The sequence below is a fragment of the Aquarana catesbeiana genome, linkage group LG09 (genome assembly GCF_042186555.1).
Source record: "Aquarana catesbeiana isolate 2022-GZ linkage group LG09, ASM4218655v1, whole genome shotgun sequence".
NCBI lineage: Eukaryota > Metazoa > Chordata > Amphibia > Anura > Ranidae > Aquarana > Aquarana catesbeiana.
Genome location: NC_133332.1, coordinates 251872358 through 251899855, shown reverse-complemented (window position 1 = coordinate 251899855; position 27498 = coordinate 251872358). Strand labels below are relative to the sequence as shown.

Here is a 27498-nt window from a genome sequence, read left to right as displayed (position 1 = left end):
TAAAGGCCACGTCTGGTATTTTTTTCTTTATATTTTCTTATGTTATCGACCAAAAAAATGACCTTTTCACATGTGTTTGTGCAGCCAAAGTATTTGTAAACCCTCACCTTGTAAAACAACCCATTCAGTTTAAAATAGAAATGAAAGGCAAAGTGTGTGTATATATGAAAAACATTATAAATACCTTTTTTTCACCTTATAAGTGATCACATACCCTCTTCTCAGCTGCATAAGGAGCTCAGAGCTGGGGAATGGAAACAGCAGGACAGTGGTCTCCCCAGTGAATGCCCTGTCGGGGGAGGGTGATCCTTGGAGGAGAGCAACTCAAGTTCTCAGCACAGCTAGAGAAGTGACCACATTGTGCTCTCATGCCTAGTGTTGTCAGTTTATAATAGGAAAGCAGAAAGACTGGCAGGAACACCAGGAGGTTTCACATAAAGGAAGCAATATACAAGTACAGGGGGTCCCCTAGTTACAAACATCCGACTTACAAGAGACTCCTACTTACAAACGGAGGGAGACAACAGGAAGTGAGAGGAAATCTACCCCTAGGAAGGGAAATTCTCTCTTGTAAGAGCTATTTTGGGGAAAAGGTACCTCCACTGATGCTTTATCACCAAGGCTTGTTTCCACAACAACCCAAAATTTTCAAAATCCAATTGTCATTGGGACAGAAAGTGAGGTGAAATCTTCTGAACAGGGGCACACACAGCAAAACAATTGTTACAGGGGTGATAACCCTTCCCTATGCTATCCAAAAAGCTTAAAAATAGTTTTTTTGGCTGGAGCTACACTTAAAAAATGTACCTGTTCCGACTTACAAACAGATTCAACTTAAGAACAAACCTACAGTCCCTAACTTGTTTGTAACCCGGGGACCCCCTGTACATGGTACAGCAGGCACATATCGGGAATATGAAATGTTGTGTTTACATATTCTTTAAATAAAATAGTGCTTACTACAATTTCATATCTAGGCATTTCCGGACAGCAGGTGAAGTGCTAGTCTCTCTTACACATGTTTATCAGGTTAACCTGAACTGCTTAGCTACATAAAAGTCAATGCTGCGGTAGAGCCGAACCGATCATTTTCTGCACAGCCAGAGTTATAATATGCATCCTGTATTCAATATAAATTTGTAACATCCGATGACCGTAGACTGCTTTTCTTCCAGTGCATCACGGAAGTCCCTTGGATCTTACAGGATGGTTATGGGTTGGCAGACAATGCCATGTCCTTGGCAGCCAACACTCCACACTACATTGGGGGTGGGATGAGGGGGCGTCTGTTCAACTTAAATCTGGGGGGCTGCAGAGGTGCAGGAGAGATAGAAGGTTGTAACCAAATTCAAAACAGCTGGCCAGTCTCGTGTCCCTTCTTTTTCCCCTGAGTACAGGTACACCTAAAAATACAGATTGAATTTATAATCAAGCCAACTGTAGGCCTGAACATCTATAGATTTTGTTGTTGATTTTTTTTTTTTTTAATTAGGATGGAGTAGTGAGGGTTTAGAACCACTGTCAGGTTTTTACTGCTGTCTACATACCACTTAGGGAGATTCACTTTCTCCATTGGTCCCGATCACCAGATGGGACATCTTCCAGTGTGGAAGTTTGCACCCCCTGACAACCATCTCGGAGTGGATTTTCCTCACATTGGTAAGATACTTTCACTTCCTGTTGCATCTACAGAATAGGAAGTGAAGGGAAATCTCCCTAATGAGCGGTTTTGACCTTTCCCTATTCTATCCAAAGTGACAAAAAAAAGTTTGGTCTTCCAATATATTTGAAAAATGGTAAGTGGTTGTTGGCATTTGGAGAGGTTGGACATACGGCTAACCTAAAACAGATGCACCTTGTAGGACTGGACAAATCCGGTGAAGGGTTCATAAACTTTATTCTTCTGAGACAAACGTTGATTTAGGAATAATCTTGTGTTTTTTTTGTTTTTTTTTATTATTATTTTATAGTTTAGCCATCATATGCCTCCAAAGCTACCCTATCAGCATCACCCGTTTCCTCCAGGACCCAACTCTGGATTTGTGTTTCCTCCTCACCCGATGGGCGACCTATCTCACTTTCACGATGACAACTTTCTGAAGGCGGGACCATTCTCAAGCTGGTCCATACCATATGACACAAATGCTGCCAAGTTCCCCAATCACTTGACTTTGAAGCCTTCTCCTTCATCTGGTCATAATTCCTCCCCGTCCTCTTCTTCTGACGAAGATCAGAATAGTGCAGCATCAAAGTAAGCATGTGAAAGTGGTAGCATCAAGACTTTTCTTAGACCGTTTTATTTTTTTACGATGTTTCTGCAATTACCAGCTTGTTATTTTTTAATATAGATGTGTAAAATTAATTCAGCAAGGTTAAATGAGTGTATTTAATTTAGGTACCCCTTAAACTCCCTGACCCTCTTACTGGCCAGAACAAACACAAAGTCTAGGATTCCTCACACCTGTAATGCCTCTAAATGTATATATATAGGTTATAGCAAATGCTGCAGCCTGGACACTTCTTACAGACAAGTTCCAATCAACCAGCATATCCACTGAGGTGATGGGGGAATGCTATGAAAATGTATTGACGTGCTGCTGGTGTAGGGGCTTTCCATTATGTCTTGGTCATCTCTCCGGTTCATGAATGGAGATCAGATTCTAGGCAAGCTACACATCCAACGGTTATGTAGTTAAATAGAAGCCTTTTGATCCCTCTGAATTGCATTGTAATGATACCATCTGCTTTTCTTTTGTTAAACCCCGCTGCAAACTGAGTCACTATAATATTATACAGGATTTATATAGAGCCAACAGTTTACACAGGGCTTTACAATCTAAAGGGAGATGGTACAGTTACAATACAATAAAATACAAGAGGGTTAAGAGGGCCCGGCTCAAAAGAGCTTACAATCTAATAGGGTGGGGAAAGTGATACAAAAGTTTATAACTATGGGGGATTATCTGATGGAAGAGTTAAAAGTTCAGTTTATATAAATCCTGTATAAGAATAATAAAATATGCTTATTGGGGCCAGAAGAAAGGCATTCAGAGGATTCTTGTGTAAATTGAGTAAGTCATTTAGGTCGCTGACCAGCTTTCATTGTACTTTAACAGTTCAGCCCCGTAAGATTTTACCCCCTTCCTGACTAGAGCACTTTTTGCGATTCTGCACTGCGTCACTTTAACCGACAATTGCGCGGTCGTGCAACGCTGTACCCAAACAAAATTGACGTCTTTTTTCCCCAAAAATGGAGCTTTCTTTTGGTGGTATTTGCTCACTACTGCGGTTTTTATTTTTTGCACTATAAACAAAAAAAAGCGTAAATTTTGAAAAAAAAAACGCATTATTTTTTACTTTTTGCTATACTAAATATCCCCCAAAAATATATAAAAAAAAAAATTTTTCTCCTGTTTAGGCCGATATGTATTCTTCTACATATTTTTGGTAAAAAAAATCTCAATAAGCGTATATTGATTGGTTTGCGCAAAAGTTATAACATCGACAAAATAGGGGATAGTTTTATGGCATTTTTATTTTTTAATTTTTTTTTTTCACTAGTAATGGCGGCGTTCTGCAATTTTTATCGTGACTGCGACATTATGGCGGACACATCGGATACTTTTGACACTATTTTGGGACCATTGTCATTTATACAACGACCAGTGCTATAAAAATGCACTGATTTACTGTGTAAATGACACTGGCAGTGAAGAGGTTAACCACTAGGGGGCGATGAAGGGGTTAAGTGTGTCCTAGGGGAGTGATTCTAACTGTGGGCTTCCAGTCACATGACAGCAATCACTGCTCCCTATAACAGGGAGCACAGTGATCTCTGTCATGACACAAGGCAGAACAGGGAAATGCCTTGTTTACATAGGCACTTTGCTGTTCTGAGGCTCCGTGACACGATTGCCGGGATCGAGTCCGCCGGTCCCGCAGGCACGGTCATGCTGTACGCGCACGCCCGCTATCCCCGCCTCTTAAAGGGGACGTACAGGTACGCTCATTTGCCCACCGCTGCCATTGTGCCGATGTATATCGACGTGCAGTAATCAGCAAGTGGTTAATACATTTAAAAAAAAAATTTTGTTTGTGTTTTTTTTATATTTAAAGTAATTGGAAAGGCTTTTTTTTTCTTCATTGAAATAAAACAAGATGTTATAATTAACTGCTGTGTGCTTTCTTGTGAAAAAAAAAAAACTGCTGTGTGCAATGGTATTGCACAGAGGGGTTCCTTACTCCCTTTTGTGGAGTCCCCCACCAGCACTTTCCACTCCTCCTTCCAAGTCCCCCCTCAGCAAGTCAGCTGCTAAGGGGGCACTTGTGCGAGCACACTCCCGAGCCAAGCTGTGTGCGTCTGTAGCCACATACAATATGGGTCGGCCATGCCCCCCGCTCCCTCCTTGCAGGATTTGATTGAAAGCAGCAGGAGCCTATGACTCTTGCTGCTGTCGGTGATTATAGCGAGACCAGGGAGAGAAGGAGCGGTGCTGCATCAGTGTGAGGAAGGTTTTAGGGTTGGGTGGGGGGGAAACCAGATAGAAAGTTTTGTTAGAAATTTAAGCCCCTTGGAACACTACAGTCTGGCCCCTTCCCTTGTGCAGGTTTAGTTATGTAAAACATTAAAAATAAGTGTATACCGTATACTGTTTACTGTCCAGTAATATACTGTCCCATCCTGCTCTGCACATGCTCAGTTGCTCTTTATTTTTTGGCATTTTGCCGAAAATCAGAGCTACTACAAGCTGATCTGCTGACAGCCTATAGAATTACTGATGTTCAGGGGCTCTGGGCTTCAGCAAAATGGCAGCCTCTGGCAAGAAGAGACAGGAGCAATGCTGGAGGCAATTTATAGCACCCAACAATTTTGGTGGCATAATTATTAATGTAGAATGTTCCTTGCTAAAGAATGATATTTGTTATCAAGTTGTTATGGGTATAGTTCGGCTTTGATGCAAGGAATGAGGAATGCATTAAGGTAAAAAAACATTTAGACTTTAGAACCACTTTTAAGCTTGTCAATGTACAGTATTATTCAGACAGCTCAAGCCTGTAGAAATTGGCTTAACCTCGTTATATACAGGGGAATTAGAGCGTCACATAGAATAGTACCTTAGCTTATAGCTACAGTGGCCTTAATGCAGGGAGTATTATCACTACTATTCATTCCCCTTAAGCTGGCCGTAGACCGTTTGAATACTGGCCTTTTCATCAGGAACCGGCTGAGATTCGAACAATGTACGGGCAGGCTGAATGTACCCAAGTTGAATAATCAATCAACTTGGGTACAGCCCAGCCTGCTGTATTTTTTACATGTGATTATCACTAGCGGCTGTTATAGTCGGAGAAGCCGTCAGTGGGAGGGATTCCCCCACCAACACTGTCTGTGTTGGTGAGGGAATCTAGTGAATTTCTTTCCTGCAACCAAGTTGTTCCCTTTATGGCCAACCTTAACCAAAAGTGCTATGTAAAGAATACAACTGCATATGCTGCCCCCTATAACGATAACAGGTTATGGTTTTTGCTACATCCAATTTGAAGGTCCTTTCCATTGTTAAGGAAATATATGGATTCGCTAAAAGATTGTGTGATTGCTAACAGGCAAAAAAAAAGTTTGTGCCTTGGTGGCAGGGCCGTAGATAAGTGGGTACCACCAGGCCTGTTTGAGTCCCGAGACCAGCTGGGTGAATCAGATGTGGGCAGGGAGAGTGATCAGCACAGGGGGGGGGATTACTGGAACCGATCCCCTGTATGGCTCTCTCTGCAGCAGCTGAAAGCTGGCATCTTCTCCTCTCCCTCCAACCGGCTTTCACCTGCTGCAGAGAGAGCCATAGCCCCCCCCCCCCGCCGTACCAGTCACTCTTCCTGTTGCTGCCCAGGGCCCCCCCTGTGTGGCCCCCCTTTGCAGCGTGCTCCTGGCTTTCCTCTTCTCAGGCAGCTGCAAGGACACAATAGGATCCTTCAGGATGGCGAGTGGGGGAAGGGTCCAAAAAAAAAAAATATGTCACATTTACCAGCCCCTTCCTTTCCTGAATGAACACAATGAGTGATATTGATCAAACACTCACTGTGTTCATTCGGAACTTAGAGGATAACTAAAGGTTTGTTTAAAAAATAAATAAATATATAACATGTTATACTTACCTCCTCTGTGCAGTTGGTTTTGCACAGAGTGGCCCCGATCCTCCTCTTCTGGGGTCCCTCAGCGGCGCTTCTGGCTCCTCTTCACGAGTGCCGCACTCCCTTGGGGCACTTGTACGGTGCGCACTCCTGAGTCCTGCTTCTGCATCCATTGACACAGACAGCAGGACTCGCGCCAACCCCCCCCCCCCCCACCAACTCATACATCATTGGATTTGATTGACAGCAGCGGGAGCGAACAGCTGTGCTGCCATCAATCTATCCAATCAGTAGCGAGACACTGGCTGGAGCTGGTGTGCTCACCACCCATCGCTGGAATGACCTGGTTCAGGTAAGTAAAACGGGGGCTCTGGGGGGGCAGCTGCATCACAGGAAGTTTTTCACCTTAATGCATAGAATGTATTAAGGTGTAAAACCTTGAGGGTTTACAACCCCTTGAAGCATAGTAAATTATGTTATGGGGGGGGGGCTGTCAGGTTGACTGTATGGGGCCCCGTGTTTTCTAACAGCGGCCCTGCTTGGTGGTATTTGACTTTTTTTTTTCTTTACCCTCCATCATACAGTCATGTCACAGATGCTAGACAGCACAAGACTAATTGGGAGGAATCCTCCGGAGAGAAGATGACACAGAACTGGGGCCACCAGTCAGGATCTGGAGAATCCCAACAAAATATGGGACAAAATGAATCTCAGATTCCATCCCTGCTATCCATGGCGACCAGAAACCACATGGATATCACCACGCCACCTTTACCTCCTGTGGCTCCTGAAGTATTACGAGTAGCAGAGCACAGACATCGACGGGGTCTAATGTACCCGTACATCTACCATGTCCTCACAAAGGTTTGTGCTGCACAAAACTCTAGTATAAAAAAAAAAAAACTCTGGGGAACTAAAGCATTTGTAACAATAGCAATTCCACCTCTCATTAATACCAGTGCAAGTTTGCACATTAAATAAAGGACAACACCAATCCCCTTATAAACAATCCAGCCCCATTCAGGAGTATACTGTGTATTTAGGTTTTCTTTTGCAGTCACTAAGGTAAAGCAATTGATATTTGTGAACAATGCAACCCGTTTAATTGCAGCAAGTTTGACTTTTAAGCAATAATATGCATTACCAACAATTGCACGGAGTCCATAGAAGGTCCCATTGTTTGTTAGGCTGAAGACGAGCAGATCTCTTGCTGTCTAATTTCTGATGAGAAATCTGCACGTCTATGGCAGTCCTGTTACTGAAGGTGGTCTACACAGCTTACCTTTATCTGGCTTTCTCTTCTTCCCATAGGGTGAGATTAAATTGCCAGTGTGCATAGAGGATGAATGCAACACTGATCTCCCCCCTGCCACCATTCTTTTCCGCCCAGCACGCCAATATGTATACGGAGTCTTATTCAGCCTGGCTGAGACTCAGAGGCGGCTTGAGCGGCTAGCCATGCGCAGGCGTCTGCCAGTGGATGGTAAGGGAATTGTTGTTTTTTTTTTTAATTGATGTAGTTGTTTTGGTATGTTCTTTATGTGTTGTGTGTATTCTGGGATTACACCGTTCTGAGCACATTAAAACAGTTGTGTCAAAAAAAACATACAGAATTTTTTTATGCCTTGTTAGTTTCCTGTCTCAGCTAGTTTCCTTTTCTCTTAGTCCCTATAAGTCCTTTTGTTCTACTAAGCAGACTTATCTGAAACCTAATCTTCCTAAGGATATTTGTGTCTGTTGTTTTGCTGTCCGTCTCTCTGCTTAGTTGTCTTAAATTATTTGTCATTGCCAAACTACAGTACAACTATCATGGATTGGGGGGGGGGGGGGGGGTGCTCTCTTCGAACTGTAGAAATGTAATGTCACAATAAATCCAAAACAAAAGTCTTATTAAATTATATATTATTCACACTTCTGCATTTAAATGTAATGACATTGTAATTTAAATGCATTTAAATACCTGAAATTCTTCCTAAATTAAGATAGTTGATTGCTTTCAGTCTTAGAAAGTGTTCTTAATCAGAACATTCTGAAGATGCTGGGTTGTGAGCTTCACTCCTAAAAGTCCTGGCATTGGGAAGCTAAAAACCTCCAGGCATTGGCTACATCTACATTCAAACCTCCTTCTCCTCCAGTCACCCCCCCTCTCTAGATCAAGTCCTAGCTTTATTATTATTATTATATATCTTTTTCCTTCTTCCTGTAGCAAGAAACCTCTTTTATTACTTCCTGAGACATCAACATTCTTGTATTGCAGCTGATGGGAGGTCAGTTCCTACAGGTGCCTACATGCCCCCCAAATCTCCCACAAACCTATTCCCACATTGTGTGGACGGGCTCTTGGGAATCAAGGCATCAGTATTGTATGCATGTGGAGGGGATTGAAGGGGTGGGGGATAAGTGTAGTCCAGGAGGCAAGGCGGACTATTCTGGTAGGGATTGTCTTCCGTCAGATTAGGCGACCCCTCAAATTTCGTAATGGAAATGACGTTCCGCCGCGGCCATCTTGGCACTCGCCCAAACTAAGCCTACAGTCTGAAGTTGCCAAGCAGACATCTTTTTACACCCACCAAAGTCTTGCATCTATTTTATGTGCAGACACATACCCGTTGATCTGGCAGAAATCCAGTGTACCAATAACTTCTTGTGTGGGATTAGGCGCACCCATCAGAACTTGTAATGGAAGTGACGTTCCGTCACGGCCATCTTGGTACACGCCGCACTCAGCCTACAGTCTGAAGTCGCCAAGCGGACATCTTTTTACACCCACCGAAGTCTTGCATTTCACACTCATTTTTACCACTTAACTGAGCTTATATCATCAAATACAGTATTTAGAAGTCCGTGACGCTGTTTTGAAGTTGAATTTTAAAAGCAGCGGCAAGCCTGCTGATCTCAGAACACTGCTTTTAAAATTCAACATCAAAACAGTGTCACAGACTTCTAAATACTGTATTTCACGATATAAGCTCAGTTTTGTGGTAAAAATAAGTGTGAAATGCAAGACTCTTCGGTGAGTGTAAAAAGATGTCCGCTTGGCAACTTCAGACTGTAGACTTACTGCGGCTGAGTGCGGGGTGTACCAAGATGGCCGTGACAGAACGTCACTTCCGTTACAAGTTCTGACGGGTCACCTAGTCAGACGGAACACCTGCAGTGCAGAAACCCAAACAAAGCTATGGGCACACTGGATTTCTGCCAGATCAACAGGTATGTGTCTGCACATAAAATAGATAAAGGTCCAGCAACAAGGCAAAATGCAGTTAAACAATCCGTAGAATCTATATTAAACATCCATCAAGACATACAATTAAAGGGAGAATACAGTACAAAGCATCATTTTTAAAGGGATAAAACATGGAGATATTTGTATGTATTGAAGACTTTTCATACGGGGAGCTGCTTCTCTGTTTTACTTGAGATTTTACCAGCTTTCCTGTACTGCTAAATGAACTTTGGCCTTCACCTTTTCACTTTCTTTTGTTTTGTTACTCCTCTTGACTTCATTATATTCTTTTTGTTTACCAAAATAATGTTGCTTCCCCTACCTAATTGCCTATCTAATATATCTATTTAAAAAATTATATACTTTTTTTAAACAGAGACCCTAGGGAATAAAACGGCGATCATTTCCACAGTATTTGCACAGCAATTGCGCAACACAATTTTGTTTGGAGAAAAAAACTTTTAATGAATAAAAAAAAACATATATACCCCAATTTTTTTGTATAATATGAAAGGTGATGTTACACCAAGTAAATAGATACCTAACACGTCACTCTTTACAATTTGCGTGGAATGGCAACAAACTACGATGCTTAAAAATATTCATAGCCACTGTTTTAAATGCCTTTATAGGTTACCAGTTTAGAGCTACAGAGGAGGTCTGGCGCTAGAATTATTGCTCTCGCTCTAACGTTTGCAGCAATACTTTGCATGGGGCGCTTTACCTTTTTTTTTTCTAATTTATTTTATTTTTACACTTGCCCTTTAATATTTTCTTTTATCACTTTCATTTCTATTACAAGGAATGTAAACATCCTTTGTGATAGAAAAATGGATGACAGGTCCTCTTTATGAAGAGATCTGGTGTCAAAAAGACTCCAAATCTCTTCTTTACCTTTAAAAAGCATAAGATCAAAAAAATAAAATACATTTATTTGATCTTTTGCTTAAAAAAATAAATTGTGTACTTCCACCCTGGACTGGAAGTGATGTCATGACATCACTCTGGTCCTCCAAGGCCATAGAGGTGATCAAAGCCAATCTACTCTTTGATTGCCTCTGTGACCAGCTGGCAGCACTGTTCGGATCATTTCTCAGACGAGAGACATCGGCAAGCGGTGGGAGGGAGTGACTTCACCAAACCACACCCCCCCCCCCCATCCCGGAGCTTCAGAAAGCGCTCCAGGGGCTCATGACCCCACAAAACGCTTTCAAGGGAAAACAATATCGGGGTTATGGCTGATATCTTCAGCCACAATCCCGGTAAACCACTTGTATACCGCAACATCTATATACGTATTGTAGTTGGCAAGTGGTTAACAATCAGAATGTTGATTGTATTTCAAACTTTTTCTGTGGCATAGCACTGGCATATGTTTTACCAAAAAACTTTCTTTGGCAAGAAAAATAAGGCTTCAGCTTTCAAATGTGCCTAGATTTTGGTTATATCGATTAGTTAGGTCTGGAAGGTTTTATGACCGCGTTCCTGCTGACCGTAAAAGAAAATGTTCACCATTTCCCAGATATTGGTGTGTGGAGATTTCTGAAAATGTAGGAGTGGAGTACATCTTCTTGTATTGCATCTGAAGTAATACAATCTCATGTGGACAACTTGTGGCCATTCCACCCGCTATCTGCACTGACATGGGGGACTGCAGGACAGGCTTTTCTCCCTTTTACTGATAGACGACAACCTAATTTTTCTGTTATTTTTGCCTTTGCAGTTCCGCCAGTGATAATTAAAGAGTGGTCTGCCTATAAAGGAAAGTCCCCTCAGACTCCAGAGCTGGTATCGGCCTTGACCTTCAGAGAATGGACTTGTCCTAATTTGAAGAAACTGTGGCTTGGCAAAGCTGTAGAAGACAAAAACCGCCGAATGAGAGCGTTCCTGGCCTGTATGAAGTCGGACACACCCAGCATGTTGAACCCAGCTAATGTGCCCACACATCTCCTCCTCATGTGCTGTGTGCTTCGGTGAGAAGAGTCAGCAAGTCTATAGGTTAAAATGTCCATTCTTCTTTCTGGGTGGGGGTGAGAAGTCACAATCTGTTCTTTATTTGCAGGTATATGATGCAGTGGCCTGGAGGTAGAATATTATTTAGGCACGAGCTGGATTCATTTCTAGCACAGGCTGTATCTGCACAACTTTATGAGCCCGACCAGCTACAGGAGCTCAAGGTAGGGTCACTTTGTAGAATTTTACTTTTATAATATCTTCTGCATTAAAGATTGTGCTACAAATATATGGTGTAAGTAACTTATGAATCCTTGACTTGTTTTCACTGGTCAGATTGAGAAACTGGATGCTCGGGGTGTGCAGCTGGCAGCTCTCTTCATGAGTGGAGTGGATACCGCACTGTTTGCCAATGACGCCTGCGGCCAGCCTGTTCCTTGGGAGCACTGCTGTCCATGGATTTACTTTGATGGGAAGCTGTTCCAGAGCAAGCTAAACCGAGCAGGAAGGGAGAAAGCACCTTTAATCGATCTTTGTGACGGTCAGGTAAGAGATCGAAAAGTCTTTGTAGAATGCACGGACTACAGATCATTCCAGTTTGCACTCGTCTTCCTTAGTAGTAGTGTTCATCCCATCAAAGGGTATGTTTAGACCTTCAAATCTGAAATACAGGCAGATATCAATAGACACAAATTGATGGAATTGTTTTATCTGTTTATACATCATTTAATGCATTATTATTTTTTGTTTAACCTCTTGCTTACAGGGCACTTAAACCCCCCTCCTATCCAGACCAATTTTCAGCTTTCAGCGCTGACGCACTTTGAATGACAATTACGCGGTCATACAACACTGTACCCAAATTACATTTTTAGCATTTTTTCACCACAAATGGAGCTTTCTTTTGGTGGTATTTGATCACCTCTGCAGTTTTTACTTTTTGTTAAAAAAATGTAAAAAACGGAATGTTTTTTTTTTTTTTTATATATATATATTTTGTTATAAAAAATGTAAAACAGGTCATTTTTCTCCTTCATTGATGTACGCTGATGAGGTGGCAGTGATGGGCACTGATAGGTGGCAGTGATGGGCACTGATCAGTTACACTGATAGGCAGCACTGCTAGGTGGCACTGATTGGCACTACAGGTGGGCATTGATAGCTGGCACTTGTGGGCACTGTTAGGTGGCACTGTGGGCACTGTTAGGTGGCACTGATGAGGCAGATGTGCCTCTTTCACTTCGGGACCGATGTCCCTCACATCCGAGCCGGTGATCGGCTTTTTTTTCAACTCATGCGGTCAGTGTGAGGAGAAAAAAAAAAAACGATTACCGATCTTTTGTTTACATCATGTGATCAGCTGTCATTGGCTGACAGCTGATCACATGATAAGGGGCCGGGACCGGCCCCTTACTTGCATCGGTGATCACCCGAGTCTCAGTGACTCGGTGATCACAGCACGCTCGGCGCGTGCCCTGCAGGGCGCGTGCACAGGGGAGGCCGTCATATGACAGTGGACAGGATCGAACACATAGAACGTATTGTAGCATGTGATGCAGTTCAGAATGTATTCCACACCATTATGTGGACTGTTTGGTTGCACTTCCGGTTTTCTTCGGATTTTGATCTTTTTTGTAACAAATACAGCCCATGATGCTTCTTTAGGGCCCTCTCATGCGTAAATTGCTGCACCCCCCCCCCCCCCCCCCCCCTTTTTCTCTTTCTTTCTTTCCCATACCTTCTTTCACTTTTACATATATAAGGTTATGGTGAGCATAACTGTAGCGCCACCACATTTTCAGGCCATATTTGTTTCTCTACAACGTTGTTTCGAGTGGACTATTGGTTAATTAGCATATCGTTACTATGCTCCTTTTACTATGCCTTTGTGATCATATTTTATTGTAATTTATACAATACTTGTCCTCTTATTATGATCTCATTGTATGCGTGTGCATTCATTGGAAATGGATTATTATCCTCCATGTTTTCACTTGATATTGTTTAAATGAGAAGTATGGGTTTGGGGGTTCCCCCCCATCATACTTAAGTGGATGCAGCATAGGTCCAATGCTGCATCTGTTACCGGCGCTTCTACACTGAGAACCGAGCGATCGAACATCGCCGATGGCTTGGTTCTCTCAGCTCCCCAAGCAGAGAGCTGCTGACTGTCAATCAGCAGCTCTCTACTCTGCTCCTCCAAGCTCATTGGAGCGCTGAGCTGTGGAGGGGCGGGGAATGGCCGTCTCACGCTCTTGGCGGCTCGCTGAGCAGGAGGTCAGTCCAGGCACCTGGCGGATCCCGACTTCCATTGTAGCGATGGTGCGGTGCCTGGGCTGATTCCTGTGACATCAGCAGAGAGTGGACTTCAGACCGATCTCCGCTGAAAACGCCGTCACAGGAGAGCAAAAGGAATTGCACTTCTGTGACCCTGATTGTTTAACTGCTTGCTGACCTGCTGCTGTCATTATACTGCGGCAGGTTGGCATGGCTGCGCAAACGTCGGCCGCTGTAAGAGTTATAGGGGGCATGCGCACCCACGACGCTGAAGCCAATGTGCGTGTCCGGTGGCTGCGATGTCCTCCAGCAACACGCGATCACTCCTCAGAGAGCCAGAACAGGGATCTTTCAATGTAAACAGACTGATCCCCGTTCTGTCAGGGAAGTAGATAGAGATCTGCTGTTACTAGTAATCAGGAACAGCGATCTCTCTCTACTCCCAGTCAGTCCCCTCCCCCCACAGTTAGAAACGCTACCCAGGGAACACATTTAGCCCCTTGTGTAACCCCTTCCCTGCCAGTGACATTTACACAGTAATCAGTGGCTATTTTTTAGCTTTGTTTGATGTATAATGTCAATGGTCCCAAAAAAATGTCCAATCTGTCTGCCGCAGTCCCGATAATAAAATCGCAGATCGCCGCCATTACTGGTAAAAAAAAAAAAACTAATAGTAATAAATAATAATTTTTTTAATGAAAAATATGTAGGCCTAATACACATCGGCCTAAACTGATGAAGAAATTATTTATTTAAATTGGGGATATTTATTATAGCAAAAAGTAAAAAAAAAAAAAATATATATATATATATATATATATATATATATATATATATATATATAATTTTTTTTTTTTTTTTTCCAAAATTGTCGCTATTTTTTTGTTTATAGCACAAAAAATAAAAACCGCAGAGGTGATCAAATCCGCTCCAGCCGGTGTCTCGGGTCCTGATTGGATAGATTGATAGCAGCGCAGCCATTGGCTCCTGCTGCTGTCAATCAAATCCAGTGGGGCGGGGCCGAGTCCTGCTGTCAACGGACGCAGCAGCAGGATACGGGAGCGCGCCCGCTTCTCCAACAGGGCACTCGAGGAGAGGAGGAGCCAGGAGCGCCACTGATGGACCCCAGAACAGGAGGATCGGGGGCCAATCTGTGCAAAACGAACTGCGCAGAGGAGGTAAGTATGACATGTTTTTTTAAAAAAAAAAAAAAACCAACAACCTTTTAGTTATCCTTTAAGGGGGTAAATCCTTCCGGAACTGAAGTGGTTAAACCTTAATAAAATAGAACATGGAAAAAAAAGTATCAATACTCGTACTTGGCGTTTAAAAACTGGTGCATCCCTATCTAGCACATGAACCCATGAATGTAAATAAGGAAAATGTACACCTAAGGGTAGGACTTGTACCCAGAGGTCTTCTCTGCCCCTCATTAAAAGCTTGGAGAGAAGTATTTTACATAAACCACTGATTGTTCTTTGCATTAGTTTATTTTTATGTATTTCTTTTACTCCAGGCAGAACAGGCAGCCAAAGTGGAGAAGATGAGACAAAGCATCTTAGAGGGGATCAATTTTAATCGCCAGCCTCCTCCACCACTTCTGCCTCCACCACCTTTCATGCCCCCCATGATGCCACCCTTTTACCCTGTTCCACTGTACCCCAGAGCCATGGGCTCCATGCCCCCACCTCCTCCTGGAAGAAACAGAGGTTTTTCAGGTGTGTATTTGTACATTTTGGATGTATGTTTGTATAGTATGATTGCGTATATTTTAAGCACCTGGTTAACTGTTTGCATTTCATTCAGGCGTTCATCCTATTCCACCACAAGGGGGCAAGCTGGAGATTGCTGGTATGGTGGTTGGTCAGTGGGCAGGCAGTAAACCTTCCCGTGGCCGGGGAGCTTTTGGGATGCAGGTGGTCTCGGTTGGGGGTCCAGGAAAAGGGTAAGCATGCAGATTCTATTTTTTTTTTTTTTTTTATATGCGTTGCTGCTATTACCATAATGTGAGCATTTGAAAACAATTTTTTGTTTTCCTTACTTACCTTAACCTGCTGCCTGTATATGGGAACTTAGGCATGTATTTGGTACTGCCATAGAAATTTATGGCTATACCTTGCACATGTGTGGTACAGCCATGACTCCCTATGGTATTGTAATCTGTTGTGTAGATGTTAACACAAGAGGAGAGGAACAACCAGCCGGACATCCGTCTCGTCATCTCAGAACCAGCATGGAATACACTCTGAGTCGCATCGGAAGGGACGTTAGAACATGGAGGTAACGTTTCAAAGCATCCGCTTCTTTGTCAGATCTAAATGGCAATTGATCCCAATAGCCATTTAGATCGGACGAAGAAGCGGATGCTTTGAAACGTTATCTCCATGTTCTGACGTCACTTCCGATACAACTCCAAGTGTGTTCCATGCTGGTTCTGAGATGACGAGACGGATGTCTGGCCAGTTGTTCCTCTCCTCTTGTGTTAACATCTACACACCACCATCCACCGGGGACCCGCTGAGTGACCACAGTGTTATATGACTATTGATCTTTAGTGTGAGTAGCCATTTGGCTGATTTTAATTAAATATACCATTCGTTGCATCTTCTGCTGCACTTCGTTTTTGGCGCACCTTGTTTTTCTCCCATTCTTCTTTCAGAGACTGCTTCGCTCTCAAGCTTCCTGGACTTTATAGACTTTTAGCTGTTTTATCAGTGTGTTTTGGTATGCCTCTCTCGTACGCCATTCTGTCGTTGTTCGCCCCTCCATGTTAGCCTGTGTCCATGTACACATTGGCATTTAGAGGCAAGAATTTTATTTTTAAAACAACACTTCCAGCGTGTCCAGAAGCAGCGGCGTTTTGGTAGAAAAATCCTTGGCTTGTGTAAATGCCCCTAAAGGCGTTTGGCGCTTAAATGTTAATTATAATGACCAGAATAAATTATTATTCTGGCCAATGAAATTAACTTTTTGGTGCACCTTGCTTTTCTACCACTAACATGGAGGGGCGTTTAAAGGTAGAAAGAAAATGTCAGACAGCCACTGTAAAAATGTCCAGTGTGCATGAAGCCTTAGAACTAAGAAAATGGAGTGATGTTATAGAGCAGGTTCAGTTGATTACAACTATGTATACTTGTACTATGATCTGTATAACTGAAAACCTCCACTGACAAATTCCAAATTATTTTTTTTAAAGGAATAGTAGCCATTTGTATCATTGGTTATGTATTGTTTACATTTTAAATCAATTGAAAATACATTGATAAAAAGGGTCAGTTTTTGGCGATTTTCAGGATTTTAAGGGGTGTCTGTAGATAAAAACAAACTGTAGCTGTGATTAAAGTTGCACAATGCCTTTTATGTGTAAACCATTTATATATCTCATGAAGCCTGGCTGGAATACTCCTGGGACGTTGTTAAGTGAGGCCTACTGCTCACCTCCACCATCACAAGAGTGAGCTGATTTCTTTGATTCAGACCCCCTCACATACTCTTTCTCTCCCCTGATGCAGTAGCTCTGAGCTCAGAGTCTGAGTGATCACCCCTGTTGTTGTGGTGGTGACCAGTGATGACTAGGCTTCACTTAGCAACATCCCAGGAGTATTCCAGTTAGTCTTCATGTGGTATGTAAATGGTCTACACCTAGAGGAAGGGCATTGCTCAACTTTAGTCAGAGCTACATAGTTTCAAATACTCCTTACCTGCATTGGCAGTTTTTTTGTAAAGGTGAACTAACCCTTTAAAAGTAAAACTAAAGGCAAAACTTTTATTTATTTTAGTTTTGGATAGAGTGGAGAGGGATTAGAACACCTATGAAGTTTTTATTGCTGTCTGTGCCCCCCCCAATTGGAAGATTCACCCTCTCTATGTGTTCTGTTTACTGTTGGCACCAAGAGTAAAAGTAAAAGAGAATTTGAGAGGGGCTCGGGTGTGTTTGTACTGTCGGCCAAGAAGCCGACACTACACAGCGCTAATCACAGGCAGTGAGACATTTCCCGTTCTGTGCAGCTGTGAACCGGGAAATGTCTCACTGCCTGTGATTAGCGTTGTGTAGTGTCGGCTTCCTGGCGGGATCAGGCACATCGGACTTCAAGCACACCCAAGCCCATCTCTAAGTGCCGGTTCACACAGGGGCGACTTGTCAGGCGACCTAGCCGCCTGACAAGTCGCCTCCCGTTCTGTACAATGGAACCGTTCTAATAGGAGCGATACAAGTCGCTCCGACTTAGAAAAAGGTTCCTGTACTACTTCGGGGGCGACTTGCATAGACTTCTATACAGAAGTCGTTTTGCAAGTGGCCGTGGATGTCGTGTGCAGGTCGCCTCGCTGAGGCGACCTGCAAGTCGTGCCGCCCCTAGTGTGAACTGAGCCTAAAGAGAATCCCAAATTTTGGGTTGTCCCCAGAAAAGTAATAGAGGGGAAATCTTCCAATGGGTACACTAGTTCTGGTGACCTGGGAGGCCCCAAGGGATTCCTCAGGGATTTCCTCTCACTTCGTGTTTGGCTATGGGACAGGAAGTGAAGGTAAATCTCCCCAATGGGACACAGATGGCAAAAAAAAAAACTGACAGTGGTTAAAATTGCCCCCATACTCTATCCAAAACATATATCAATAGTTATACTTTAACAAATAGAGCCAAGAATGTGGACAATGAATTCTATTGTGGTAAATGGTTATTGGCAATCATAATTGGATCTGATTCCTCTCTCCTTCTCCTAGGCGTGGAAGAGATCCTGCTGCTAACAAAATGGCAAAACCAAACAAAAAAGTGAGCAAGCAGGTTTGTAGTAACATACCATAGCTGCGTGCAATGGTAATAGATGTGGTTTGTATATTGGGGCAGGTTGCGGTTGGTACCCAACTTTTAAAGTTACCCGTACACGGATAGCATTGCAGCCAATTCCTGTTGAATAAGCTGGAAATTTGAGCCGTGGGGGGCCTTCTCAGCACCACACGTTGATTTAACTATTAATTGGGCCGGGTGGAAAATTGTCGGCTGAACAGGGGCTGAATCCTGCAAGATGCATTCACTGTTCAGGTATTCAGACAGCTGTCTGTGTACAATAGCCATCAGTGCAGATTTCTCTATTCACGCTGTTTAGTGTGGATTGTGGAATATAATGATTTTCTCTCAGGCAGCCCACGGCCTGAAGAAGAGAAATCTAGGGATAAAACTCTCATTTAGTTTGTTGGGTGCTGTTCATGCTTGATTTATTACACATCTATAAGTCAGTAACAACTTACCTGTCTAGATCCCGAATGTGGAATTATTTGTATGGCCTATCTTGAATCAACAACTTTTAACCTTAAAGAACAGCCTGGGTGAAAACAAATAAAAGTCAGCAGCTACAAATACTGTAGCTGCTGACTTTTATTATTAGGGCACTTACCTGACCAGGGAGCCCGCGATGTTGGCACCCCAGCTGATCTTTGGATCGACTCCTGGGTGCTGCCGCCGCCATTGCTGTGAGAAACTACAATTAGGCCAGGTTCACACTGAGCTGCAGATATATAATATATAAAAAAAGTGCAGCGCTAACAACTGTAAATATGATCAATATCCATATTTATATCCTGCAATAAATGGTATAAATAGTATAATAAACCTTTTAGGTAAAACACATTGAGTCTGTAATGTGAACAGTGTTGCAAAAAGTGTTAGTGATACACTTGTAAAAAACAAAGTAATCCTTGAAAGGTGAAAGTCTTAAGAAGTATATAACACCAAAAAAAGTGAGAAAGACTGGTACATATGTTGATAGAAGATCCACCACCACTCTAAATTGGAGGCTTACCGGAAAGATTGGACTCAGATGGGTGTATACCCACTGAGCCAATCTAGCTTGTAACTGTGGGGATCCACGTTGGTGTCTGTATTACGTGAACTTTAATCCAGGGGACCCAGGTACTTGTAAGCAATTACATATGGCAAAGGAAACACATCCACTCAGGCATCCAGAGTATATATGGAAAAAACGTGAGAGTACATAGCGTGATACTGTATAGAAGGTTTAAAACTCATTTATTTAAAAGTAAGGACACTCACATTTCAGAAGAAAAACAGCGCTTTGAAATATAAAGATCTGGCAGTGTTGGTGGTGTCACACTGAGCTGCAGGAATGAAGCCTGAACTCGCACTTTTTCACTTCCGCATGTCAGTCCCGATTTCGGAGACATCTGTGCAGGTTTCTGCACAGATGTCAATGTAAATCGCAGCCCGAAATCGCAAAAAGTAGTACAGAAAATACTTTTTGAAATCGATGCGGCGTCGCACTGATTAGGACGGGGTGCCATTGACGGCAATTGCTGCCGATTTGATATGTCAAAATGCTCCAGTGTGAACCAGGGTTACCGACAGAACTACCACGGTGCTGTTGAGCACTATAGGTAGTTCACTGATTCTTCCTGTCATTGTGCCTTATCATACGAGGTACAAGTCTGCAGGAGCCCTGCATTGCACCCACAATCTGCTGATCGCACATGCAATGCTTGGAGGGCTGCTAGTAAAAAAAAAAAAAAAAAAAGGTTATTCTTTTTACCTGCAAGAAAATGTGCATTTATTTTTTTATTTTATTTTTTTTTACAAAGGTGAACTTATCCTTTTTTATTTTATTTCTTTTTAATTTCTTTTTTATGTGAACTTATGAGTATGTAAGTGTCTGGCTTCCTTATTTCTATATTTGTGTCAGGCCAGCTGTTCAGGTATAATGAAAGCCAAAACATCAACATGAATGCCTGGAAAATCACTATTCCCAAAGTAGAGTTCATCAATGAAGGCCTCCATGATCCTCTCATGACACCGTCCCTTCAACTGTACCTTGTCTAGGCCTTGCTAGGCTATATTCTTTGTATTGCATTCTACTGCCATTTATTCTTAACTATAAGAATGTACCTACACTGTACATCAGCTCGAATTTTAAAATGATCCTTCGGGTAAGTAAAATTGTCCACAAAGCTCTACCTGCAAAAGAGTACGTACATCCCTCTCCTGCTGTCAGACGCTGCTCTGTTAACCACTTCAGCCCCGGAAGGATTTGCCCCCCTAATGATCGGGCCATTTTTTGCGATACGGCACTGCATCACTTTAGCTGACAATTGCGCGGTCGTGCGACGTTGTACACAAACAACATTGACGTCCTTTTTTCCCCACAAATAGAGCTTTCTTTTGGTGGTATTTGATCACCGCTGTGGTTTTTATTTTTTGCGCTATAAACAAAAAAAGAGCTACAATTTTTAAAAAAATAAACAAAAAAACTTTTTACTTTTTGCTATAATAACTAACCCCAATTAAAAAAAAAAAAAAAAAATAGCAGTGCGTTTAAAAAAAAAATAAAAAAAAACATTTGGAGAAAATTTTTTTTTACTCACCTCTAAATGCCTGTTGTTGGGGGGTCCCTCGTAGTCTGCCTCCTTCGGTGCCAGGGCTCCTGACGTCACTTCCCTCGGCGCAGGAAGAGAGATCGCCTCTCCACCCTCCCTCTTGTCAATCATCTGGGAAACATGACTGGTCCCAGATGATTGCGGGGCCAGTGACGGTGCACGGCGAGGCTCGCGCTTGCGCAGTGGGTGCCCGGCTGTGAAGCCACAGCCAGGCGCCCACAGTTAGAATGCCGGTGCCGCAGAGGGGGGGACGAGCGGGGCTTCGATCCCCCGTATTGCTGGAACCTGGGACAGGTAAGTGTCCAATTAAAAGTCAGCAGCTGCAGTATTTGTAGCTGCTGACTTTTAATTTTTTTTTTTTTTAAATGGGAACCCCACTTTAAAGGACCGAAGTACAGCTACAGCGATTTGCCCAGGAGAGCCAACCCGCCGTAGTATAATGACGGCAGCTGGTCGGCTAGTGGTTAAAGAGGAGTCTTTCTCTGAAGTCTGCAGACAAACAAGCACTTCTGAACAGTTGATCTCCTGTGCTCAGTGAAACAAGAAAATCCGCTCCAGGTGAATAAGTCTCTGGTTAATCCCCACGCACACTAGTCAGGTGCTATAGCCTATGCTGTGTATAACATAAGGAAATGATTCCAGACATCCGCACTTCCAAAAATCCTTTTATTGGAGCTTCATATGAAAAGTGGTTGACAGATGGTGCCTACCTTTTTGTCCCCTGCTCCATCTGTCAACCACTTGTCATATGAAGCTTCAATAAAAGGATTTTTGGACGTGCAGCCGTCCTAGATGACCAAGTAGTGTCATGGAGGTCAGCAAAATGAACCAGTGGGTGCTGCGGATATTGGCATTTCAAGAAGTGTCAGCCTTAAAAAAAAAAAAAAAAAACTTTGGGGAACAATTCTTCTTGATCAGAGTAAGAAAAGGTGAATTTTATTATGCTCTTCTTTTACAGGTAACAGAGCTTTTTACTATTTTTTTTCAGCAGGATTGCTTTAACAAAAAATCCTAGAACACCAACTGTTTCTTTTTGTATTTTCCAGGGGTCAACAGACAGCCGCAGCCCTTCTCAAGTCAACGGGACCAGTGGAAACCCTGTTACAGAAGAAGAATCCAGCTCACAAACTATAGCATGTGCCTTATCCAGAGATTGCAGTGACCCTTGCAGCAATGGCAATGCCTCTCACTTTACTGGGATAAGTAGTGAAGGCGGGGACAACTGCCGCGATGACAAACTGGGTCCAACTGCCCTCCAAAAGGAGGAGTGAGCAGTAACAGGGCAAACGCTGGAGGAGGAGAGTGCTTGAGGGAGGTACCGCTCAACCCCCAAAAACACCACCAACAAAACAAGAAAAAAAAAAATAATATTTATATTTCAATTTTTTTTTTTTTTCTATTGCCGTATTGAAATTAAACCTTTAGGCATACAGCTGTTATATGGCACCTGTTATTATGTGCCCCATGCTTTGATTTAGTACAATCCCTTACTTGACACAAGCTTTCTGCTTTGTGTCTCCTCCATTACAGATCAGCATAGTGCAGAGAAATGGATTGCATTATGGCTTTATCTTTATCATAGAACTTCTATCCCCTCCCATGGGGAAGAATAAGCTATGTGATTGCGATAGCTGATCTCTGTCATTGTTAAAAAACGAATGACATAAATAATAATGACGTTTGTGTTTTCTAGGAAGCTGTAGAAGGATCCTGTCCTATGAAAGACTTTCATTGACTCTCTCAGTATTACATATTACTGTGAGTGGATTTTTTTTTTCAGCAGTATTGCTTTATTGTATTTGCTGTACCTCCCTCCCTCTCTCTCTCCGTCCTCCATCCTCCCACGAGGAAAACCTCCTGCCAGACTACCGGAAACCTGTAGATAATTTTGGGCTTTTTGTCTGAATTTTATTAATATTATTTTTTATATGTACATATATATATGTATAAATATATATATAAATATGGCCTTTGTACAAAAAGGGGGATTTCAGGAAAGAAGCTGTTTTTTTTTTTGGTTTTTTTGGGCAGATTTTTCCTGCCTTTAAAGTTAAGGTCAAGCCTGTGTCATGCTGGGTCATGTCATTTGATACAGTAAACCACCTCCATCTGCGTCATAAAATCTCGAGCACCTTTAATCGTGTTGCTGCTGCTAAGATGCACCTTGTAATTGCTTTCACCCGCAGAAGGCCAAAGCAGTCACAATCAGTACAATTGTATTTGCCTTAGCTCTTCTTTAAAGTTCCTAAAAAAAAGAAAAGAAAATGAGCAGGACAGGTTTTTCTTTTTTTACATCTGTCCAATGATCATTAACTATTGCCATAGAGCCTTCTAAGGAATCTTAGAGGATACCCAAGCCATTTCCAAGCGATATTTTACATTCTGACAATGCGATTTTTATATTATAGGCCCCCACAAAGTGCAGGGACCCATGGCAACCAAATACTTTTTTTTTTTTTTTTTTTCAGAAATCTGATTGCACTAAGCCACTGAAATCAGGTTGCTATGGGTAACTGCATTTAAGAAATAAAGGCCATTGTGTTGGAATTTTATAATGGAGGAGGTGGTAGTGTAAAAAAAAAAAAAAAACAATTTAACACGATCGCTTCTTTTTTACAGCAGTTACTGTTTGCAAATGAGATCACCCATTGCAGGAGTGGAGAGCGCGCCACACATTGCTTGACGCCAAAGAGGGTGACACCTGTCTTGCTTGAAGGTGTAATGCGAATGATTGTATGGGCGTAATGTTATCTGCCGGCAACCGGCCGCAGATGGGATACGTGCAGAGTACGCAATTTAGGACTTGTCTGACAAGGCTCACTGTGTATATTGTGAATATGCATATGTTTGTGCACAGACCTAATGTACAGAGAGAGGCAAAGAGAGATCTATTTATGTAATCTATAAATATATATTTAGGTAAAAGCCACATTTGCATCCTGAGCAGAACCAGTATTCCTTCGAGAACGCTGCCGCCTGCTGGGGGGAGGTTTGTGGTGAAATCGGAACTTGTACTCCGGACGTGTAACTCCAAAATGAACCAGGAGAGGGCGAACTTAGCTCTCGTGTCCAGAGCTCCCGCTGGAAACTTCACTTGATGCCCACCTCTCTGAAACTTAAACGGAAACGAAAAAAACTTTGTTTTTTTTTACGGTATTTTTGTTTTTGGAAAAAATAAAATACCCCAACGCCCGTCAGTGTTTTTCTCTGGTTGAAGGGCTTACGATGTTTTGCTCTGCACCTGTTGTTAGAGATTTTTAAAAAAGAACCCTTTTTTTTCATGTATTCCAACTCTAGAAACCGTAGAAAAGAAACCCAGTTATGGAACACGATAAAGCAACCCCCCCACCCCCTTTTTTCCATATCACATTTGTTTTCATTTGGACATTCTAGCTCATATGAATTTGTAGTAGATAAGGTTTAAACTGTTTTTTCGCATACTCCTGGCTGACTGGTTTCTCTACCAAAACTACAGTTTACTTTCTTCCAGCTCAGTTGTCTCTTAGAGCCTGTTCTCCCTTTTGCTAGTTTTCTTGCAGGAAAACTGGTGTGTGGGAACGCATTTGAAATAGAAATCATATTCATCCCTTATGTGGCTAGCGGCTGCCTCGTGCATTTAAAAAAATAGAGCTTGCAGCATTTATTGCGTTGATGCATGTTAAGCAGGGCAATTAATGTTTAATGCAAACAAAAAAAAATCTGAATGCTTTTCCCTTGCTTTGCATGTTGCATGAAGAAACGAAAATGCACCTATATGTGCATTACACAAGCACACAGTAATCATGTCATGAATGCCTGGCTACTACTTACTGTTTAAAGGTGAACAGGCCCTTAGGGATGGGTACAACCAACTTTTCATGGTATAGTTGGTAAAACAGTTGTATGCCAGATGGGGCAGCCAGTCACCATATTGGAAAGGTGCAGTTCTGACAGTTTTCAGTGTTTTTTTTTCCATTTCACATTGTGTGGATGAAGCTGGACTCCTATAAATAAATAAAGAAACCCTTTAGTGGACGATAGCTGTACAAGGACCCCTATAACAATTAATCATACCTGTACAAGGACCCCTATAACGTTTGATCACACCTGTACAAAGACCCCTATAACGATTGATCATACCTGTACAAAGACCCCTATAACGATTGATCATACCTGTACAGGGACCCCCTATAACGATTGATCATACCTGTACAAGGACCCCTATAATGATTGATCATACCTGTGCAAGGACCCCTATAACGACTGATCATACCTGTACAAGGACCCCTATAACAATGAATCATACCTGTACAAGGACCCCTATAACGATTGATCATACCTGTACAAAGACCCCTATAACGTTTGATCACACCTGTACAAGGACCCCTATAACGATTGATTATACCTGTACAAGGACCCCTATAACGATTGATCATACCTGTACAAAGACCCCTATAACGATTGATCATACCTGTACAAGGACCCCCTATAACGATTGATCATACCTGTACAAGGACCCCTATAACGATTGATCATACCTGTACAAAGACCCCTATAACGATTGATCATACCTGTACAAGGACCCCCTATAACGTTTGATCACACCTGTACAAGGACCCCTATAACGATTGATCATACCTGTACAAGGACCCCTATAACGATTGATCATACCTGTACAAGGACCCCTATAACGATTGATCATACCTGTACAAGGACCCCTATAACGATTGATCATACCTGTACAAGGACCCCTATAACGATTGATCATACCTGTACAAGGACCCCTATAACGATTGATCATACCTGTACAAGGACCCCTATAACGATTGATCATACCTGTACAAGGACCCCTATAACGATTGATCATACCTGTACAAGGACCCCTATAACGTTAACAGATGTTAGTGTTACTTATGTAACTGTAAAGTGGTTTGGGTGTTAGAATTGACCCAGCTTACTTTCTGCATGTATTTGGTATGTCACAAACTTTTCTTTTATTAAATCTGTATTCTATAGTGAAGAATTTCTAGTCCCATTGCTTTTCAGAAGTACTACTGAAGTATCTCCTATACCCCCCCCCGTATCATGATGTAAGAACACTTTGAATTCAGGACCTATAGTTATGAGTGTGTGTAAAAGCCCCCAATGCTGTACATGTAATATAGTTATAATTATTAAAAGGCTCTCTGTTGTCCCTATTACATTGAATATAATTAGCAGATTAATTTAAAGGCTTCAGATGATGGCAGGAGTTAAGCCTGGTACACACTGGCCGAATGTCAGGAGACATTTGCCGGTTCAAAATAAACAGCCGACATTCAGCTGTGTGTATGTTGGTGTGTCCGTCAGAAGCCAGCCGTTTGGCATGCATGCTAGAAAACCAACAGCCGACCGACTCTCCATCAGTGCTCTCAGCCAATGGCAGAGAGCGCTGATCGGTGTGTTCTGGGGGGGGGGGGGGGGGCTTGTCAGAGTAGCTCAGTGGAGGAGATCGCTGTACTAATGTCGGATCCTTTAGTACAGCAGCTCCAAGCTGTCAGGTCTTTTGTTCAACCCACTGGGTTTCACAAAAAAAAAAAAAAAGTTACCAAAAACAAATTGCGTTATAGACGGAGGCAGCCATGCATTGTTACCTCATATCAGCAGGGCTGTCCATAGACGGTTCATCATGATCGAAAAGAAACAAACTGATTCCTCCATCCACACAAGAATCCTCCCTGCTGTACCAGTGTATTCTGATAACGGGACTCCTCCAATGTTATAATACATCAAAGTTTTCAAACATTCCTAAAAGATAGAAGCCAATCATTAGATTGACTTTTGTCTAGCAGGAATAGCCATACATGGATTGAAATTCAGCTGGTCCTTGCTGAATTGGACACATTTTAATCCATTTATGACCAGTTTAAGATGTAAGTGAGATAGTGGAACTTCTGGTAGTGGCCTTGGGTGGGTCAGTGGACGCGGGAAGTTGAGGGGTTTAGAACTTTCTGGTGGAGTCCTACAAGTTGGTGATTCAACAAGTCATTATATCCAAAAAATAAACAGTCACAATATATATGTCTCCTTGTAGAAAGCATTGCTATAAATCGCATATATCCAAAAAAGCCAATCCTAGCATATTGCCTTTTGTAGAAAGCTAAACAGCCTTGAGCCCTGTGCATGCTATGCGTCATTAGTGTTCTATAACAAGTTCAGACCTAGATTGTCTGCCACAATGAAAACAAGTGATTTAGTAAACCTATAGATACCAGTTACTGATTTTTAGACGCCAAAAAAAAAAAAAACTTTTTTTTTTTTTTTTTTTTTTTTTTTCCTTTTTACCATGATATTTTCCCTCCAACCCTTCATGACTTTAATAGTAAGCAACCAGTCTGTTCACAGAAGAGCAAAGCTGTTTTCCAGTGCAGAGCTGGTGAACACGTTACTGCAGTGTTGTGGCTCTAAGAACAGCCCTTACATTGCATTTTGTTTTTTTTCCAAGATATTTAAATAAAAAAAAAAGAAGGGAGGTATCTTTCCAAACGGTTTTTCAAACCTCAGAGATACAATTCCAGCA

At 42.3% G+C, this 27498-nt stretch overlaps 1 protein-coding gene across 5 annotated transcripts in view; it reads left to right on the top strand.

Annotated features, from left to right (window-relative positions):
* Positions 1 to 22942, top strand: part of FAM120C (family with sequence similarity 120 member C) — a 63099-nt gene extending 40157 nt beyond the window's left edge. For 4 of the 5 annotated variants that reach the window (XM_073600176.1, XM_073600178.1, XM_073600180.1 and 1 more), the window contains exons 7-16: positions 1971 to 2251; positions 6708 to 6987; positions 7435 to 7606; positions 11073 to 11322; positions 11412 to 11526; positions 11639 to 11848; positions 15096 to 15297; positions 15386 to 15524; positions 18300 to 18360; positions 22007 to 22942. In XM_073600176.1, the coding sequence (XP_073456277.1) occupies positions 1971 to 2251; positions 6708 to 6987; positions 7435 to 7606; positions 11073 to 11322; positions 11412 to 11526; positions 11639 to 11848; positions 15096 to 15297; positions 15386 to 15524; positions 18300 to 18360; positions 22007 to 22231 (1935 nt within the window). In that variant the 3' untranslated portion in view covers positions 22232 to 22942. The remainder of the gene's footprint in view (positions 1 to 1970; positions 2252 to 6707; positions 6988 to 7434; positions 7607 to 11072; positions 11323 to 11411; positions 11527 to 11638; positions 11849 to 15095; positions 15298 to 15385; positions 15525 to 18299; positions 18361 to 22006) is intronic. The other variant, XM_073600177.1, reaches the window with a different exon arrangement.
* Positions 22943 to 27498: the final 4556 nt, after the last annotated feature.